Below are 21,134 nucleotides of genomic sequence, written 5' to 3'. Positions count from 1 at the left end.
TGGAAGTGCCTTAACTGCATTAACGCATCTGCAAAATAAAACTTATGGTAGGGGCCCTGCAGGCTTTGCTTTTGTTCTCACTCAGACCACAGAACATCCATATCTCATAATGATTAGAGATTTCAAGCCCACTGGAAGTCATAACTAGCCTTTACAGATTTGGATAATGGGCTTTTGCTTCAGACACGGTCCAAGTACTCATGCTTAGAGAAAGTATAACATGCATTACATTATTGGAATGTGCCTGATACAGATATTACAGCAGCTGAATCAGACCTCAGGTAGTTTCCATTCACCCTGACCGCCTTTAGAGGTTAAGAACTATAATATACACAATGCTTATATTAGAATTATACACATTAAAGAGGACTTTTTTCTTGCTCAACTGAGGACTTCAAACTATAGTTTCAATACCATTATTTTCATATACCAGACACCTGATTATTCTAATCTCCTATCTCCTCTGTGGGAATGCATTAGGACAAAGTATTGCAACCCATCAGAAGGGATAGCCATACAGATTTCTTTGCAACTATGTCCAAATCTGCAATTAAAAAGACAAGAGTCCTGTTTATAAGGAAATAAATATCTTGTGACTCAGATGCTCCACTGCAAGATTGAGAAAAGTAGATTGAAAGGATTTAAGAAAAAAATGAAACTCAAACGAACATTAACAGTAGAACAGGGTAGTCAGATGAGACGCTGCAACTTCAGCAGCCAACAAAACTCAACTCTGAGCAGAAAGTGCCGATCGAGTTGAAAGCTTACATGGAAAAGTCACAGCTTGCACAACGTGCTATTTGCTGAAGTGAAACCTTTAGACGAAATAATGCTGAAAAATTTTTAATGCAAAAAAAAAATGATTTGCAGCATATACTTCATAGGCTCTTCCATTCAGGATCCCAAAGCATCCAGTGGTTTTAAGCTCTCAGCAAAACTGCTCTCAGCTCAGGATTTAAAAAAAAAAGGGCGTGGACCAAAAGTTTGAGTTTGTTGCTCAGGTTCAGTTGCAAACTAAGCATTTGTGCATTTCTGTGAGGGGTTTGCCAATTTATATTCTCCAATTTCTTCCTTACCTACAGATCCTTTCACTACTTCTACAGCTTCTCTTATCTGGCATTACTCTAGTCCCTTTTCAACATTCCTAATGTGCAATTGTAGAACTGCAACTAAAGTAAAATGCATCTAATGAAATTTTGTGACAAGGCAGAGTTGTCTAAACACCAGTGAATCCTAGTGGAGGATCTAGATCAATTTCAGACAGCAAACTATGCAATTTAAATATTTCAACAACTTTGCCAGCAAGAAGCACGCACAAGAGATTTGGTTTGGGTACAAACAAATTAAACCAAAAGATATTTAGTGCATAGTGGCAAAAAGATAGATATCTTTCACTTCCTTCATAGGTAAGTGAAACCTGGACAGTCATATTCTTTTGTAACTCAACATTGTTCTGTTAAAAGGTGTAGTATCCCTTTTTGGTTGGTCTACGGAATATAATTTTATGATCAGAGATAAATCACATTTCTCTTTTGCTTACTTGACATTTATTGTATACTACAGCTTTTCTTTGCCATTACATGATCTTCTAAAGATTTCATCAGCCGTTAGAAATTAATTTTGGCAGCTGTTTTCTCTCCCCCTGTCCCAGTACTATGAAAAAAATGCATTAAAACCAAGTTTAGTGGAAATAAATATCTGGAGTACTTGAAATTCGTTTTATAAATACAGCTTATTTTAGGCCAACAAACATGAACACTGAAATTTTGGGGTGATACAGTATTTGCCGATGTCACAAAGATTTCAGTTAGGAAAAGTATCAGGAATATTGCCTGTATGCAGTAGTGCACTTTATCTTTGCAGATGTTATCACTTCGAGGGGGAAGTCACTATTGACAATATTTTAGTGGACAAATACCTCAGCAAACTCCGAGCTCAACAAAAGTTGAGGTAGCTGGCTAAATACAAAATCTAGTGCCATTAAATAGAAAATGCTCCACACTATCATGCAATTGATCTGAAAGGATGATCTTTCCCTTCATCCAAAGTTCTGTACTCAATACTTGCATGAGATTGCAAGGCTTAACCCTTTAACCCACTCATCAACCATTTAGTGCTATAAGTTACTGCATAAGCAAAAGGTCTGAATATTTCATCACTTTTGTTAACTCCCCTTCATGAAACTTCACTAAACTTTTGTTGAGCCGTATCAGGTACCCTTGCGCTTTATTCATGGAATGCTACACAGTGGCTAAATGTCATTGATTTCACTGAATTAAGACAACATCAATGCATGGCCAATATTCTAACTATATTTTTGGAGGTATCTTGTTCAAAATTAGATACAGGCAAGTGAACGTGTTAAATGGGTGCATATATGAATGTGTGCGATGATACAGCGGGCTTGCTAAGGTTTTAGAAAAAGCTTTTCATGTGAATCGTTCACATATTCAAATGTAATCATACTTAATATGCCATTATGTTTTCCTCACTCTGGCTGAGTTAGGTTTTTTAAAAAAAGCTAACAGTATCCTTTTTATTCTACTTTAAGTGTATGTCTCATTACGAAGAGCCCCAAAATAGAACTAAATGGGCACTGCCAATATGGAATTGCATCCCCTGCAACAAAGCTTTAAAATGAAAAGTAGCAAATAAGCTGCCTGAAATGTACATTCCAAACCAAATTCTCACCAATTTTTACTCCCAGTTGGTTATTCGAATCCAAAAGAAAATTTAGAAGGTCATTGATCTCAATTTTTCAGAAGGACCTGAGCAGCTATATCCTTCGTCAGTTATATTAGCTATAGGTCTGAAAAGAATCACTGTCAACTGCCTCATTAGGCCAGCAGTCTCAGACATCGGTCACCTTGCCAGAAGACAGAACACAGTTTCAGTGTGCATGTGATGTTGCCACACTACCAGCACATTGACAACAATTAGATTTTGCTTCCTCTCAATTTTAATGGGAAGCTACAAGTTTGGCAGCCAATGGCAACCAAAAAAGCTACATTGGAGACCCCCGCCCCCCCCCCCCAAAAAAAAACACAATCCCCAATCTCTCCACCCCCCCAAAAAAAGTCAAAAATTGCTGATCTTGAGATTGTTTTGGGAGGATTTGAGCAGCCTTCCCATTGAGGCGGTAGCATCACTGCTGACCGCCTCATTAGGCCGTCAATTGTAGACATGCATCACACCTTGTCAGGAGACAAAAAAACAGTTTTAGTGTGCAAGTGATGTCAAGCACACGACCAGCACATTGAAATTTATGAGACTTTGCTTCAATAAAATGATGGAAACCAGGAAGCCAATTAGCAGTTGGCTGCAAAAAAGTCAAATGTGAAATTGGTCAAAAATCAAGTCATATCTAATTGGCAACCAATACTTTAGATAAATTAAGGTCTCCCACCCCTACCACCCTCTTGACCCTACCCAGATCATGGAGTCAAATCCTGTTTGTCATAACTGGAAACTACAAACTCCAGGAAATATAAATGATAGTGAATAAGTGAGATGCAAAAAAAGCAACTGTCAGTGAAATCTGTGGCCTTTCCAATTTCAATATATGGAAACTGGAGTCTTGTAAACTGCAAAGTGCTGGTGACAGGAAAAGTAAAAGCCTTTATAAATTACTCAATTCTATTAACCATTTATCATTCTGTACATTCTTCTGGCTTGACAGGTTGGTCTGTTTTAAAACCTCAGATGGCATTTCATGTTTAAATGGCATAATGCCAGCAACATTCCTTTACCCTACATAAGACGCTTTAGGATCTGAGGATTTTCCACCAATTTGCCAACTAAAATACAATTTTTTTGCTTCCTGCAAGACAAGAGGAAATACAGTGTGAAAGTTGCAAGTTCAAACGTTGGAGCGCCGGGGTGGGGGGTCAGACTGATGTCTCCAGACTGTGTAGGGGGCTCCCTGGAGCGGAGGAGGCAAGCTTGCTAGCGTCCGTGAGGGGGAGGCTAATTCCACTGTCAACTGCATTGTTATTCTTATTAGGTGAATGTGGTGAGCTTAGGGCACCACAGTTGGCGAGTCCATTGATTTCTACATCAGTCTCATCAATCAGTGGGATCCGGGGCTCGTCATCTTCCATTCCGAATTCTGGGTGGGTCATGAAGTTGTGGATGGAGCTTCGAGATTCTGGTTTTTCTATGCCCTCGTACAAGGAACTACGGAACGCATTCACCACTTTGATCTGCAGGACAGAGAAGCCAAAAAATAAAGTTAGAATAACATTTGGTCTTGGTGATGAACAGTGGGATTGCTTTTGGCAGACAGTGTGCTGTGAGAATGGAGATCATACATGTTGCCGATATTAAGTGGTCAGGACTGAGTGCAGTGGAAGCTGTAAAAAAGCAACAACACTGGAAATGTAACTTGTGACAAATGGAGAAAAATTAAAATTAGTTGTTCAACAGAAATTCTCGAACTAAGAAGCAGCTTTTCCATGCTTGGTATGGAGACTGTACTTAAAATAGGCAATGCCTGATTTAGATGACAAGAAATTGGTTTTTAAGCGACATCCCATTCTCTAAGCTAAATAGTTTAAAAATATTCCTTTACCAGTGAAATTTGGAACAAAATTCCCAGGAAGGAGAGAACATCTGGATGGGTCGCTAACAAACTAAATAAAGTGGAGGCATCTCATTATAAAACCCAATTTAACAGCAAGATTTAGGACATTAGGGAGCTTTTAAAAGGCACAAACAGAATTGAAAAGAAATGAAAGTAGAGACTCAGATGCACCACCATATAGCAAAACAAAATAAGGTGAAACAGGTTGTAGAAATGATACAGGTAAAAGAATTAATTTAAAAAGACGGGGCTGTGCAAAGGTGAATGTCTCCTTGAAATATTATTACCTTCTCCCCCTTCCAAATGCCATGCACAACTTCACAGTTGAGAGGGTGGCCAAGTGACCAGAATTAAGACCTCTGCCAACAGTGTTCATTAGCCAGGTGACATTACACTCTCCTCCCTTCATGTGAGGGAAAGTAAGCAACCTATCCTAGGCATCAGCCCTAATGGCAATGGAGAGATTGGAATCTTGGAAAACCCACCCACATCTTACCACTCCATGGTACAACACACCGGAGTACTAATGCACAGCTATGCCATTGGTACTACTTATGAGGTTAATCAGCTCTGATACAGATTCCTATGGTTTAAGTGCGTTCACAGGCTAACAAAGGGGATTAAAATGCTTGTCACAGCATTTGTTATAAACACACACCACCAGTTTGTACAGAATGGTAGAAGTTAACCCAAGAAATGTAGGACATTAAATGGGTAGCATTAGGACATAAAACTGAATAAATGATACAGAAATTAACAGAAGACTAGTGTATTGGATCCTATAATAAGCAGACGGAGATACAAATGAGTATAAATGGGTTGCACTGTAGACACTAAGTTTTACTTTTCCATCTGGAGGGGGTCCACCAACTGCTGCAATTGCCATTCTAAAGATGTGAGCACTGGATTACTGTGAAGATACCACTTACTGCACTGAAATAAAATGGACCAAAAATCACTTAAGTTGGACATTGCCGTTTAAAGCAAAGTGTAAAAATGTATCAGATCAAGTGAAGACAGGAAAAAACTTACACAATCCAACTAAATTGTACAACAGCAAATACAACACAATGGAACCATGATGCATAACAACCAATTGTCAAAACTTCCCATGCTAGTAGTCAAAATTACTTTTTGCATGGTGGGTAATTTTATTGGTAAAATCAGCAGGACAAGCTGAACATCACAGTATACAAAGCTCACAATCAGCAACACACAGACATGCAGTGCAGCAGAGAAGATAATATGTGTAAACATTCGAGTATAGGCCCAATATTCCATTCTGTTTCACATTTAGGGCTCTCTCAAAGGCCACAGCTGCAAACTTGTTGAATCAAAGCAAACCTTAAGAGATTGGCTTCACCTGGAGATGCCATGTCCTACAACAAACTGTGACTTGGTCATCCAGTATCTCTGGCACACCTTTTTGATGCCGCCTTCTTTCATGCCTTGTGCCAAGCGATGAAAAGATAACCTAGACCAGTCTAACAAATTCTGCAAACTAAGTACTATTAGAATGATTGGGGGGAAAAAAATACACATTCTGAGAAGAGATCATCAATATATCAGCAAAAAACACACGGCATAAAGATTGACCAGTAAGAGCACGTGATAAAATAACTGTTATGTGACCAACAGGAAAGCAGTGGAGTAAATGGCCTCTGCCCAATCGGTCCATTTATTGTATTATTTTCTTAGGGAGGATTTGTGCTATTGGAAAGATAGTTTTTGCATCTTGTGCTGCATTAAATTGAAGAGTGAACTCACCTGGGGATTTAATTTTGGTTTAATATTACAACACTTTTACTGTGCATAGCTTAAAAACTAACAAGTTAGCAACCATTTTTAAAGTTAGTGCATCGGAGATGTGGAATTCTTTAGGCCAGACTCAATTCCTTTCCCTACGCTCCCCCCACCTAAAGGCACCAAAACATGTTATACAGACTTTAGCCCTTATCCTCCTGTTACGTGAGGAAAAAAAAATACAAAAAACCATATGCTGATTTTTTTTTCAATATTCATTTGTGACAGAAACTGAATAAAGTTATAGTATATGAAATGGAATGGAAGAGAAGTCTAATATTACTACTGTACTTTAGGTCTAGCTGCTGGCTCAACTGATTTGATCAGAGGCAAAATAGAGAAGTTAAGCTGAGCCTAAAAAAGTCAGGAATTTTTTTTTAAAAAAAAAGTAAAATTAGTTGACAAAGCGGCATTTAAGCAAGCCAAAAATCTCAATGTTTGAAGAAAGATGCAGTTGCCCTAAAAGTACATTAGAAACACCAATTTTATTTTAAAAGACCCAAATTCCTAAACAGTATCTGGACACTTGAAACGAATTACCCTACTATTCTTTAGACTAAGATTTTCATTACACATCCTTAGTAATTATGTTTGCAATCAGCCTCATTGTCTTCAAGTTTACTCTTATCTATGCTAGCTACTCTTCCAACTACTCCATTGTCTTTACATCAATATTCAAGCCTAATCTATGGTCATGATGTGGAGATGCCGGTGATGGACTGGGGTTGACAATTGTAAACAATTTTACAACACCAAGTTATAGTCCAGCAATTTTATTTTAAATTCACAAGCTTTCGGAGGCTTCCTCCTTCCTCAGGTAAATTTACCTGAGGAAGGAGGAAGCCTCCGAAAGCTTGTGAATTTAAAATAAAATTGCTGGACTATAACTTGGTGTTGTAAAATTGTTTACAATAATCTATGGTCAGTATAGTTTTCAACAGTTCCACTGGTGATCTTGTTGCTTATGTGTTTAAAATGATAAAGGGATTCGACAGACAGAGATAAACTATTTCCTCTGGTGGAGGAATCCAGAACAAGGGGGCATAATCTTAAAATTAGTGCTGGGTCATTTAGGAGTGAAGTCAGGAAGCACTTTTTCACACATTGGTAATGGAAATCTGGAACTCCTCCCCCCAAAAGGACGTAGATGCTGGGTCAATTGACATTTTTCAAGACTGAGAACGATAGATTTTTGTTAGGTATGGTTATCTAGGAATATGGAGCAAAGGAGGGTAAATGGAGTTGAGGTACAGATCAGCCATGGTCTAACAGAATGGCAGAACAGGCTGAATGGCATACTTCTGTTCCTGTTATATACCCTTGAAACTTGAACACTTCAGTGAATAATCTTTCATACCTTTATGAAGGTTTGGTATGTTGCACTTCTAAACAAGTAATCTCATGGTCTTCCACGAAAGCCATGCTCACGATTATCTAGTTTTCTCCCAAATCACTCGTGCTGTAATTGATGGGTTATATCATCCAGCATGGGCACGATAGGCTGAATGGCCTCCTTCTGTGCTGTAACATACTATGATGATACTATATGACTTTCAAAGAGGGGACCCCAGGGTTTAGTCATTCCTTCCAATATATTTAATCTCCTTCATTAACTAGTTAACCGTATCGACTCCTCTGATAATTCCACTCAAATTCATCAAAATTCTACAAACCATTTGTTCTTAGTGCACATAACCTTTATTCATCTTACAGTGCAATGTTGAATCACTATATCCTGATCTCAATTCCCATAGATGGGGCAGTGAAAATCCAGTTTTCTTCAAATTTAAGTTAGTTTCTTCAGGTCTCTTACAAGTCTAATCAACAGCTATCATACCTCAACTTTGATGCTCCAGCCTTTGTATTTATCTATTTGCATTTGTTGCCTTATTACCATCTTTGCCCTCAAACAGAACTCCCCCATCCACTCCACTGGTAGAGCTGCCTTCAAGCAACTTAGTTTTCTTCTCTTGATGAAGACTTCTTCCCTTAACACTCTCCAAAGCCAAAGTCTGTTTTAGGCTTGAATACTTCTCCCATATCTGGGCATGCTCGAATGCCCCTCTTAGGATAATAAAAGGTACAAAAAGAGCTTGCCTGATGAGTAATATTTTTAAATCTTCAGCCTTTGTCCCCACACTAGTTGCAACCTCTCATCGTTCTCCATTCCTTCAGTTTAGGCCATACCCCCAACCTGAACAAAGGCCTCCTGAACAGAACTCGGTGTCACAAAAAAATTAAGATGCCATGAAGAGGTAAATTGTCTTTAGTTTGAATTAGTTGTGTCCTTTGAAAATCTAGTTTCTTTGGAGCTTGCAAATTAACGAGATGCAGTTACAATTTTCATATAAGAGCATGAATGTTTTCCCTTCTACCAATTTTCTTCCTCTCCTCCTTTCCTAAAGACGTTGACTCCTTTGGACTTCCCATGCCTTATCCAATTAACCATTCTTCATGTCCAAGCCTCAATAATGACCATCTGATTATTCCACCACATCACAACAAAGCTGGTCTTTACTTGACATCCACAAAGACAATACTGAGAAGGATTACTAGACAGCAATCAGGAGTAGGAACAGGTACTGCTCTGGGACTTTAATAACCCAGTGTCAGAGTCAAACTATAGTCCCTCCCCTTCTACTGCCACCTGGACTAAGGCAAACTAAGAGAACAATAGGGGCGGGTCAAAATCTGGGACTTCCTGGTCTGTGCAGCTCAGCTACTTACTGGATAAGCTTGTTGAGCTATTGTGAAAGCTGCAACGGTGAAGTTCTATAAAGCTTAATATGAATGTTACGAAATTAAATTCCACATAGGTACATAGAATGGGTACCGCAGTTTCTACCTGTACAATTCATGCCTAGGCCAGTAACTGCTTTCCTCTCACTGCATGAGTTTGCTGAACTCTCCATTTTAACACTGAGCGCAGTTCTCCACTTCACACTGGAGTGGAGAACCATCACCACATTTGTTAAATCACAAGTTGCTGTTAAACCAAAATTTGCTGATGATTGCAATTCTCTTTCAGGTAGGCTCACAGTATGTAATGACATCCTGATGTAATCAAATCTAATGTGATGAAATATAAATTCTATGCACATCTCATTCTTTCTACTGTTTAAATGACTGTTCAAATTTTCCAAAACAAAAACTGAAGTAATCTACATTCTCCTTTCAAATTTTTCAACAGAAGCCCTGATGCTCATTGAAACAACTATCAGGAAGAAAATTCAATCCTGTGGCAGTTGCTACAGCAAACCCTCTCCCAAATTTTATTGCAGAAAAAAAGAACTCAAGACTGTACCTACCTACAGTCATGCCCAACATATTGCAGCTTCTTCCAATTTACTTGAACACTTTAAAAAGATTTCCCAAATCAGGTCGATTAAAGGCATCCCCATTGGCACAGTGATAGATCACATCAGAGTTTCTTCAGTAGACTTTAAAATGGCAATAGCTTCTACAGACTGGACAGGGTGAACACAATGGTGATGATATTATGCCGGAACCAAATCTCACAATCCGCCAAGGTTCCACACTTGCCATTCCAATTAGCAGCTACACACAAGCTCAAACTCACCTGTGCTCGTAGCTCAAAAGCAAAAAAATTTAACGGCTACACCTAAAAGTTTAAAAACACCTTTGAAATGCATTGTGGCTGCCACTAACTTGGGAGATCAAAATAAAGAACCATTATGGCTTTGAATTCCATACAACATTACTGCTCCCAAGGCAATGAAGCGAAGCTGCTGAAAGCTCAATTGCAAGACAACAAAGAAAGAAAAAAAGGTTGCAGTCGCCACAGAAACATCTTCACAACACAATCACTAGACAGTAAATAACATACTTTCACAGGCACGATCTTCTGCTGCAAAAGAAAGACGAGTTTACCTGGAAAGAGTCTGGCTTACAGTAATTAGCTGTCACAGATTACAAATGAATGTTCTTCCCAAAGGAGACGGTAGCATTTTAGAGTCATAAGTCACTTTGCAGGAAGACTGAACAGTATTTTTCCTTTTTTTAAAAAAAAAGCTGAAAATAGCAGCACAATAGTAAACTCAATAAATGGCCTTTATTTCAACAAAAAGCAGCCTGGACACCAAGGCCAATAAGCTGCAGTTGTTTTCCTAAAATGCAGGCAACTGTAAATTTAACTTCAGAAAAGGAACTCACTGCACTAAAACACACAACCACCAATTAACCTTACTTGTATAACTGGCTCTAAACACCTTTCTTATACATGCAAGACATTTGGTGCCTATACTGGAGGTTTAACTATGACATTATTATTCCATTTAGATCTCTATACCATTTCACAAACAATAGCATATCTATGTATAAAAATAAATATTTAAATCATGATTGATGCCTACACATACTGAATCTGATTTGCAACTTATTGCTTTCAACAGATTTACAGGCTTAGTGTACAGCCAGCAACTCTCACTTTTGCACTGAATGGTGCTGGCACCTTACTGCTAAGGATGCCTACAGCTGGAAATACAGGCCCCTAGTTCTACTAGTCAAGTCAATTCACAACCTTCGCATTGTGCATTTATACCAGAGACGACATTTGAAATACCTCAAATTCTTGGGCTTACACTCGAACATTTACACCATGAACTCAAGCTGGATTAATAGACAATAAAACTCATCTATCAGAGGTGCAAAGAATATTTGAAGTTGAGCAATGGAATCCAAGTCTCTTGTGCACTTACACCATTGTGTCACTACAGGGATGTCATAATACAATAAGACAAGTCAATAATATTGTACAGCATTAGGCTCAACAAAATGAGAATTGTAAAGTACAATTATGGTAGAACAATAGAGGACAGCGGAAAGATTTTTCCCCCCTGGAACAAAAAAAAAGTTTAATTAGCAACTTGACAATTCCAGTATAATATGGTGACATAGCAGCATTGGTCCAATCCAACATCAATTTGCTTGGCCCTTCATACAGTACAGTGGGATTAGTGCTATATGGAACCAGATATAGCTGCAAGCTACAATAAAACATATACATATAGTATATATGTATAAATATAAAGATTCAGTTACCAGCTGTTAAAAGTTGTATTGTGACATCCCTGCATTTAACAAAGTGTCGTGCTGACATCATTGCCTCTGCCCCAAGCTCAAATATAAGCTATCCATTTCATTGATCGCAAGAGGGATGCTAAGCAGAAGAACAAAAAGCTCTCAACTTTATTATTTACTATGAGCAAGTACCAAGTCAATCCTTAAAGCACTGGCCAACATCATTTGGTACATTAACTCTATGGAGCTGCTATGAAACTGGGTGACCGTTAACAAACTGTTCTGTCTGTGACTGAAATTTCAAATATCTGGTGAAATTAGAGATTACAGTAAACTTAATTCTCATTTTAACACTATATGCGCAAAACATTGCAAGCCTGATGCTGTGTAATACACTTTGGAATCACAGGTGGATGCGGGAAGAACAGAGGATCAAAATTAAATTGATTTACAAGCTGACATGCGTTGTGGAAGGACCTCACTATACTCGGTCCTCAGCTTCAGAAAAATAGGAGATCAATCTTGCTAATCTCAGCGTGACTGGCCAATAGATATGGCTGCACCTTTGTTCCTTTTATAATAGGAAGTCATGGTCATGGTCCCAAACTGGTGAATGGTGTTTAAGTCTTAAACTACATCTGTAGCAAGGGGAATTTGTAATATAAACAAGTTTACAAAATTTCAGGCTCTCTCCAGGTATTAACCTCAACAGGCACTTGATGTCAAACTTTTCAACCTCAAAAAAGAGCTTAAATGTCTTTCAAAGCTATGTATATTATAAAACAGTCTGAAAAAAGAAAAGCATGTTAATGTATTTGCCTTGTTTTAGATGAATGCACTGGTTAAAGTTACAGCACATTCGATCTATCTAGAAAATCAGAAAAAAACATTTCAATATTGGTCCAACTGTTGGATTTTTAAAATCGGACAATAATCGTTGCACCCCTAGTTTATGTTTTTTTTTAAAAATGACCTTTTGAGTATTTATCTGAAAAACTTCATTCCTGCGAGAAAAAGAAAAACGTTTAGATGCAGCAACCTTTGAAATAAAAACAAAACAAAAAGGCTGAAATGAGAGAACATTCAGGAAACTAAAAGGGGAAAAAAAGGATAGTAATAAGTTAAGTGCATGGACGGAGATGATATTAATTTCATGCAGTTTTTAAGAAACCGGCACTCACGCCCCACAGTGGTAGTAGTAGCAGAAGTAGTAGGAGTAGTATTGCCAGTAGAAAGCACTACATGTGTTGGGGTAGAAAGATTTTTTACATCGTGGTGCTGGCTGACTATGGAGGGCTGCCGCCTCAGCGCTCCCTGCAAGGAAGGTCCGCCCTGGAATGTGTTGACTACGCCCATCTGCAAAGAATCAGAGAATAAGACAGCTTTGCTCCACATTGAAAAGATCAGGGGGGGAGGGGGGAGGGGAGGGAAGAGAGAGAGAGAAAAAAAATAAGAGAATGGGGGGGGGGGGGGGGGAGGAGGAGAAGAGAGAGAGAGAGAGAGAGAGAGAGAGGGAGGAGGAGGAGCGGGAGAGAAAGAGAATGGGGGGGGGGGGGGGGGGAGAAAAGAGAAAAAAGAGAAAACGGGGGAGGGGGAAAAGGGAGAGGAAAAAAGAGAGAAACCAGGGGGAGGGGCAGGAGAGAGAAAGAACGGTTGGGGGGGGGGGGGGGGAGGGAGGAGGAGAAAGGAGAGATTGTGTGTAAGAATAAAATGGAACAGGGGCAAAGTAAGGGGAGTAAAAGGAGAGGTAATGTGGGAGGAAAGACAAGGAAAATAAAGCAAAACACAACAAAAATAATTGAGAAGAAGTAGAGTCCCAGTTATACTGGACAAGATCAAGCTCTCCACAACAAGAATAGAACAAGAAAAGGAAAAAAGGCAACTATGAAAAATGTGTAACAGGCATTTCAAAAGAGGGGAAAGAGACAGAAAAGTAGAATTCCTGAAGTAGAGGTTATTTTTGGCCAGGTAAACAAGAACTTGAATACAGATTGGTTCTAGACACATGGCATAACTTTGGGTGGACATTACCTAGAGGAGGGACAGTTTATATAAATACTTTTATTTAAAGCAAAAAAAAACAGTTCACTGAACGACACTGGTAAAGATAAAGATAATGGGCACTGGCAGCTTTTCGGGGCAAAGTAGTCTAGTTAATTTTGAACGACAGCTTCCAGTCAGCGATCCATTGCTGTGGTGGGCTATGAATTTGTCAGCATACCTGAGTCTGGATTCTATTCAGACCTCTGAACCAGAGGATCTGTCCCCGGCGAAGTTCCATCTCTGCATGGTCGATTTCGTCATTATCCTCCATCAGCTCTCCTTCAGGGATGTTGTCCTTTGTTGTACCATGGCCAGCTTCCTTCAGGAACTTCAGGCGGCTTGTTGGAATTGTGGAAATTACCTGGAGATAATACTTTGACTTGCTTTAATCTGTATATTGTATAAAATTCCAATTCTGAATATTATAATGCAGAATGAGGGAAAGTGCAAATGTTCCAAATCATAAATCAGTTGAGGCGCACTGAATAAACTAAAGCCATCTTGTTACAATGTTGTTTGATAACGCTCCTGTGAAGAGCCTTGGGACTTTTACTACATTAATATAATGTAATACATATATAAATGTAAGTTGTTATTACGGTGAAATCTTCTCAGGTTAACTTGTAATTCAAGTTCATCGGGGAGGGCACTGTCCCTCTTGGACAAAAACATCATGTATTGGACTAAGCCAAATCACAATGGCAAAGTCTGTTGCACTTGGCCTGGATTATGCAGGCCACACTTTAAAGCTGTGTGCATGTGCATCAATGGAGGGTAAACACAGCAGCTTACCTGTCCCCAGAGAAGCTCTCCAACCCCAATGAAAATGCACCACAGCCATTGATCAAGAGTTAGCCCTGAGCAGCTGAACGGTTTCCCTCCAAACTCCACAATGACAATCTGCAGCAAAGAAAAATCAAGCATTATGTTAGACCAGAACCTTGCATTTTAAAACACAAGCATTAATTTTCAAACCATACTAGTTCCAAAATATATGAACCTAAAATCTGATAATGCAAGTCTCACTTTCATGCCGTTCTCTAAACTGAAATTTCTACACCCATGCGATTTATTGGGGGTTGTAAAACAACAACTTAAAATATGGGTACGACTTTCACATCTGTGCTACTTATAATCTGGGTTTTCTTCGATTCCTTAAGGGATAAGCATTTAGATTTCTTTTGGAATAGTCCAATGGAGGCCACTTGATGTAAAGCCTGATAAGACCAAATGCTGCTCAACATGTTATGTAAATCTCCATTCACTACCACGTAAACAACTTAAGTTCACCTTCAATTCGACATCAAACTTCAGTTAAAACACATTACACTGATATTTCAGTCCAGTAGCAAGTTCCTCACCATCACTCCAAAGCCACAACAAAAAGTTTAATTAAATCAGTATGTGAATAGAGACTTGTCAACTAAACAGCAAGTCTTTGACATTTCTATTAGTGAACATCAGGGTACAAGAACAAAAATCAGTGCTTTGCTACTTTTGTCAGCCACAAAATTACAAGCTTTCACTATCTTAAATACACATACAAATGGTGCAGAAACTCAATAGCCATGCAATGTCTTCAGTACCCTTCCAGTGCAGTTATACTGCCTTTTTTACATTGATACGAAATGGCGTTGGATGCGCATTAATGTAATAATGGCAGTATAACTTGGGAGATTACTGAGCTTTGCACCCTGAGGCTTTGAAACCTCTTGGTTTTGAGTTTGCATCGAATGCTATATAATTCTAATCTTTGAAAGCCTTCCACAGCTTAGTGTTTATTAAGTGGCATTTAGCTGCAAAATGTGAATGTGCAAATTTCTCAACTAAAATTTAAATCAAATGGGTAAATTTGATTAAATCAAGCTCCTGGTGGGAGTACATACTGGGAATCATGATGTGCATTCCCAATGATTTTCTCCCCTTTAACATGAGTGAATGGGAAATTGTGGGGCAGGGGTGCCAGGAGTGCTAATCAGGAATGCAAACAGATGAGGTTCCCACTGTAAACTCATTTGTTAAACGTTACCGCTCACAAAATTACTCAAGGCCAAGGTTGAGTTAATTTCTTTTATGCGGCCACTTTTTTCCCCTCTGGCAAACATTAATGATAGATAGATCGACAGCTAGATATATCTCTTACATACACACACACACACCATTTAATGCCCAGACCCCTGCCTGAACAATTTTTCAGTAGTTGTTTACAGGAACTTAGATTTAATAAGTCATGGTTTACAAAACTGTTGGGGTGGAAAAAAAGACCCCATTGCTGGCAAATGCTGAAGGTAAGAGTTTCAGTTAGGCCAGCTCTTTCAAGAGTCTGCTATTCTACATGTTAAAATCTCCCACTCCCTAAATACAAAATAATATAAAATATAAGAGTGTCAATAATCAAACATTTTCTCAGTTTCTGTTAACTCATTCTAAAAAGTGACCAGCACCTTGCAATCAGAGGGAATGCAACTGGAAAGTTAAGCATATAACTTCAGGTGAAGCAGATATAATGGTGTACACATGGGGCTCGATTTTAGGAGGGAGGCGGGTTGGCAGCAGGGGGGGGTCGATTGGGCACGTGGGTAACTCGCCCAGTGAATTCGGGGTGCTCCGCACACGATCGCAGCCTAATTGAAGGCACTTACCTTGGCTTCCAGGCTTCGCTCTGGAAAGCTGCGCAGCGGGCGGACTACGCAGCCGCATCATAGGCTGTCAGCTGGAGGAGCCCTATTTAAAGGGGCAGTCCTCCACTGACTGATGCTGCAGAAAATAGGCAAAATTACAGCATGGAGCAGCCCAGGGGGAAGGCTGCTCCCAGGTTTAATGATGCCTCACTCCAGGTCCTACTGGATGGGGTGAGGAGGACGACGACGAATCTTCTCCCTGGCGGACAGGAGGAAGTGGCCTGCCTCTGCCACCACGAAGGCCTGACTCGAGGTGGCAGAGGAGGTCACCTGCACCAACATATCACGCATCTGCATACAGTGGAGGAGGCGCTTCAAGGACTTAAGTAGGTCAGCTGAAGTGAGTACACTTACTCATTCCCCTACACTCCGTCTGCCACATCACCACCTCCACCCCACATCTCCATCTGCACTGCCAACACTACTCTGTCACATCACCCCTCATACCCACTCAAAGCTCATCCTCATCTTACCTGCACTTACTCACCTCGCCAGTACTCATCCCACCACTACCACTCAACCCAATCCTCATACAGTCTCATGGCTCTGTCTCATACTCACCCTCTCATGCATCTCTTTCATGGTCAGCCTCACCCAACCTGCCACTACCTGTGCTGCAGCCACAGGGTATGCATCACATATGTGTAGTAGGAAGCGTAAGGCAAACGTGTCATGAGCATGAAGGGGATGCACAAGGGTGTTTGAGAGTTTGTCATGGTTTTTTTTAAAACTTATATTTGATTTCTGATCAACTCACATTACATATATTGTCACCACTACTGCCACGTCTTTGCAAATCTTGTCTGGTTTGTGCAATAATGCCCTTTCCTGAGGATCACCATGAAGACCCACACCTGATGCCACCCATTGTGTCACTGCAGAGTGGGTGTAGGTGTATTTGCAGGGCTCTTTTATGCAGACAACTGAGACACGTCAGTGATGTCCCCGGTGGTACCCTGGAAGGACGTGGAGAAGTTGTTGAGGGCGGTGGTGCCTTTGACAGCGACAGGTAAGAAGATGGTGCTCGGGCCAGCCGGGAGCAGCTCGGCATGAAGGATGCTGCAGGTGTCCACGACTACATGTCGAGTGACTCTGAGCCTCCGTGTGCACTGCTGCTCAGAGAGGTCCAGGAAGCTGAGCCTCTGTCTGTAGACCCTGTGGTAGTCCTTCTGCGATGCATCTCTCTCTGCGGTTGCCCTCCCTCTTGCTGTGCAGGTGGATGTGTCACAGCACTGTGTTGTGGAGCTCCACGTGTCAGAGGTGGACGGCGAGGCTGGTGATTCTGTTCGTCCTCCGAGGAGGTCATGACTGCAGCTATGGCGGCCCCCATCCGGACAAGGGACGTTTAAGGGGGTCCGCAAGGTAGGTAAATGTGTATGCACACCGGGGGTGAGGTTGCAAGTTTGTGAATTTTGTTAGGAGGAGGGTAGTGCAGGCCAAATTTTGTCCAAAGTGACAGAGTGGCCTCCTGCAATGAGTGAGGGTCTCCCCCCTCCCCCCAACTGTCAAATGGACCCTTGCAGCTGCCACAGGCTGGTGGCTGCAACACATCCATTTCAACTGGGAATGTTTCCCCCAGTACGGGAAACAGTCTCAGTTGAGTTGAAAAATCCCACCGCTCCTAAAATATCCTACAAATCAGGTCTGCAAACGACCTGAACCATCTAATTAATTGGTTTAAGTGGGATCCCGCCGGCTTTAATTGCTGGCGGGAGTCCCGCATGCGGGGGCTGCGCGTGCATCTAAGCGCGTCACTGGGGAACCCGGAAGTGGGCAGGTTGGAGCCGGGCTCCGGACCCGCCCTGGGAATCCCCGATTTTCGGAGCCCACCCCCGCCAAGAACCTGCTGTCTCGGATGTCCGAAAATCGAGCCCGTGGACTATGTTCGGTGTACTTTGACACATGATTATCAAAAGATTAAACTAAACATAGGGTGGAAGGAGATTGGGGGTTATCAGCCTTATTATTCCTCAACAGTCTTGCTTGTTTAAAATTCCACATGCTGCCCACAGAATAGATTTGTAAAAGAGCTTAAACTAAAACCATTTTTAAAAAAAACACCCCCCAGAATAATGCTCTACCTGAATTAGAAAGGTCCCCACAACAATACAGCAAAAGATTGGGTTTCGGAATATTGCTTCGAACACGTTCCGCTCCCCGTGGATTTTGCGAGCATTGATCTCATTGAAAAGCTGCATCATGACGAAGGTGTTGAACACAATGGTGTAATGTTCCGTAGCAGGAGAGTGGAGTGGAGCATTCCTCCCACTGTCAATGTCAAAAATCTTCTCACCTGGAAAGAAATTTTGAAAAGTAACACCTCCCAATGTAATGCCCATTTTTCTCCATGATTTTGTGAACAGCCAGTGCTTTCGTTCGAACTTCCTACATGTTTTGGTTTATTAGTGAGGAGTCCAGGAGCAATCCAAAACATGAAGTAAATATTTCAGAATTGTGCAAAAACAACAGTTTTATCAACGATTAGAAAGAATTTATAAAGAAGCAACGTCATGTTGGTGAACCAAAATTTATACCTAATCAACACTGGAAACTTCAAAACATTTCCACATCAATACAGACAAGATTACCTCAATAACAATTGAGTTAGTTAACAGAATAAAAGCCGATTTTTGTTCTTTTTCCAACAGTAAAGTTGCTTGTTGTCGATTTCACCCCCCCCCCCCCCCCCATTACTCGAGCATATTAAACTGTTCATAAGGTTTGCTTGATCATGGTGCAACTTGGTTTACAGGTTCTGGCCTCAGTTTTAACATTTGGGAGAACGGTATTATAACCGACCTCCCGGCATTGCCCTCCCCATTTCTCCAGTTTCTAATTAAGCATCAGGTAGAAACGAAGATAGTAAATCCAGTAACAGCTCAGAAGTTAATATTTCCAATTGTAGTTGATGGAAAGAGATTGCCATCAGCTGCAATATTAAGAACGGTAAAGTTCCTTACAATCAAAACATCAATCTGCAGTGTCAGCCCCAGATGCAGCCATTACAGCTATTCCCTAAACTCTGGAATTTCCTCTCTAAACCTCTCTGCCTCAAAAATCTAACTTTGACCAAACTTTTGGTCACCCGTCCTAATATCTTCTTGCGTGGCTCGTTATCAAATTTGTTTGATAATCACTCCCGTGAAGCACGTGGGAACGTTTCACTAAGTTAAAGTCACTATATAAATGCAAGCTGTTGTAGTAAACTGCAGCAATTAAGCTGAAAACTTTGGAAATATAATAATCAAAAGCACTTTCCATTGAAGCATACACACTTTTCCCGTAGACTTTATAAACATTTAAAACAGATATGGGTAGTTTTCTCCTTCCAAGTTGACCACACTCAAGTCGCCTTGCAATCAGGAAGGTGGCACCAACTGGACTCAACCTCAGTCAATGCTACGGTCAGGTAAACTATTAGAAGATTCAATTCAAGTGAGGCCAGCCAGGCGTGTTTGCATTTCCTTCCCCTCATTCTGTCCCTCCAGTAGAATCTGCTGACAAGGAGGGTTTTAAATAGCTGACTGTCCTTGCCCTCTAATTTTTAAAAATTAAGCAGTTGAACAATTAACTTGGTTTTGTGATGTACTGATATAGTAAATTTATTTGTGGAGATCACACAGTGGCAAGGTGTACCACCATGATGACGCAGGGTCATGGGAAGTACTACATACTGTAGCACCATCTTGTGGTGCCAGGGCCGTAGGAAGCACTGAGACAAGGGCACTTTCTCACTAAGGGATTGGGAGGGGGAATTAAATTCAGGAGAGGTCAATTAATCGACCCTAGTGTAGAGGCCTCAGAGCAAGTACCAGTTGATACATGGCCTGGAAAAGGGGAGAAAAACAGAGGGAGTTTATCTTCAAATAATATAATTTGAAACACACACAATTTTGTTTTTAAAAGTACATACTGATCTCATTTTGGGGGGCGGGGGGGGAAAAAAAAAAGAGTACTGGCTAAGGAAACAATTGAGAACATTTGAAGTGACCACAGTTGTACCTTGAGTTAATGGATTTTTATATAGATGTCCATTCAGTTCCGTTATATACCTCCAAGTATTTCCCTTAGCCTCCTTCCGTAACAGTCTTAAACACTCAGGTGAAACATAAAAATGAATAATACCTTTTACGATGGATTGATTTTTTAAAAAAGATGGTTCATGACAGGCTACCACCTGAAAGTTTGAAATAAATCTTACGCAAACTGGAAGAAAAAAATCAAAAAGGAGAAAAAATACCTTTTACAGCCATATGAAATGATGGACTGTACAGATTGGTGCAGGATCACCATTGAGATAGTCTGGCTGGAAGTATGTAGCACAAATGGGAGCTACAGGAATTATAGGGGTTTGCAATAGACCAGTGGGTCAAAAGAGAATAGAGGACTGGTTACTCTATGCAGAAATATGTGTAGACAGAAAGGTTATACGACTACTTTTATGCAGTGAGTTGTAATGATCTGGAATGCACTGTCTGAAAAGGTGGTCGAAGCAGATTCAGTAGTAACTGTCAAAAGGGAGTTGGATAAATAGCTGAAGGGGAAAAAATTTACAGGGCTATGGGGAAAGAGCAGGGGAATGGGACTAATTGGATAGCTCTGTCAAAGAGCTGGCACAGGTACGATAGGCCAAATGGCCTCCTCCTGTGCTGTACCTATTATGATAGCACTTTTTCACACACAGGTTTTCTGATTTCACTATTAAATGGCCTAGTATTAATTTTATTATGCCCCCTTATTCTGGATTCCCCATCAGAGTAAATAGTTTCTCGGCATCGACCCTATCAAATCCCTTTATCATTTGAAATATCTCGATTAGATCATCCCTCAACCTTCGAAACTCAAGGGAACACAAACCAAGTTTATGCAACCTGTCCTCATAATTTAACCCTTCCAGCCCTGGTATCATTCTGGTGAATCTGTGTTGCACCGCCCAAAATTGAATGCAATACTCCAGATGGGGTCTGACCAAGGCTCCTACTTGT

General features: G+C 40.5%; 1 protein-coding gene across 4 annotated transcripts in view; it reads right to left on the bottom strand.

The window, feature by feature from the left end:
- Window positions 1-3,054: 3,054 nt before the first annotated feature.
- Window positions 3,055-21,134, bottom strand: part of LOC137344524 (plasma membrane calcium-transporting ATPase 1-like) — a 119,076-nt gene continuing 100,996 nt past the window's right edge. For 2 of the 4 annotated variants that reach the window (XM_068007560.1, XM_068007561.1), the window contains 4 exons: window positions 18,231-18,442; window positions 14,261-14,368; window positions 13,647-13,829; window positions 3,055-4,202 (listed from right to left, as the gene is read on the bottom strand). In XM_068007560.1, the coding sequence (XP_067863661.1) occupies window positions 3,888-4,202; window positions 13,647-13,829; window positions 14,261-14,368; window positions 18,231-18,442 (818 nt within the window). In that variant the 3' untranslated portion in view covers window positions 3,055-3,887. Of the gene's footprint in view, window positions 4,203-12,667; window positions 12,782-13,646; window positions 13,830-14,260; window positions 14,369-18,230; window positions 18,443-21,134 lie in introns of all 4 variants that reach the window. The other 2 variants (XM_068007563.1, XM_068007562.1) reach the window with 2 other exon arrangements.

Source organism: Heptranchias perlo, chromosome 27 (assembly GCF_035084215.1).
Source record: "Heptranchias perlo isolate sHepPer1 chromosome 27, sHepPer1.hap1, whole genome shotgun sequence".
Lineage (NCBI taxonomy): Eukaryota > Metazoa > Chordata > Chondrichthyes > Hexanchiformes > Hexanchidae > Heptranchias > Heptranchias perlo.
The sequence above is the reverse complement of the archived record's forward strand: the minus strand, read 5'-3'. Positions and strand labels throughout refer to the sequence as shown.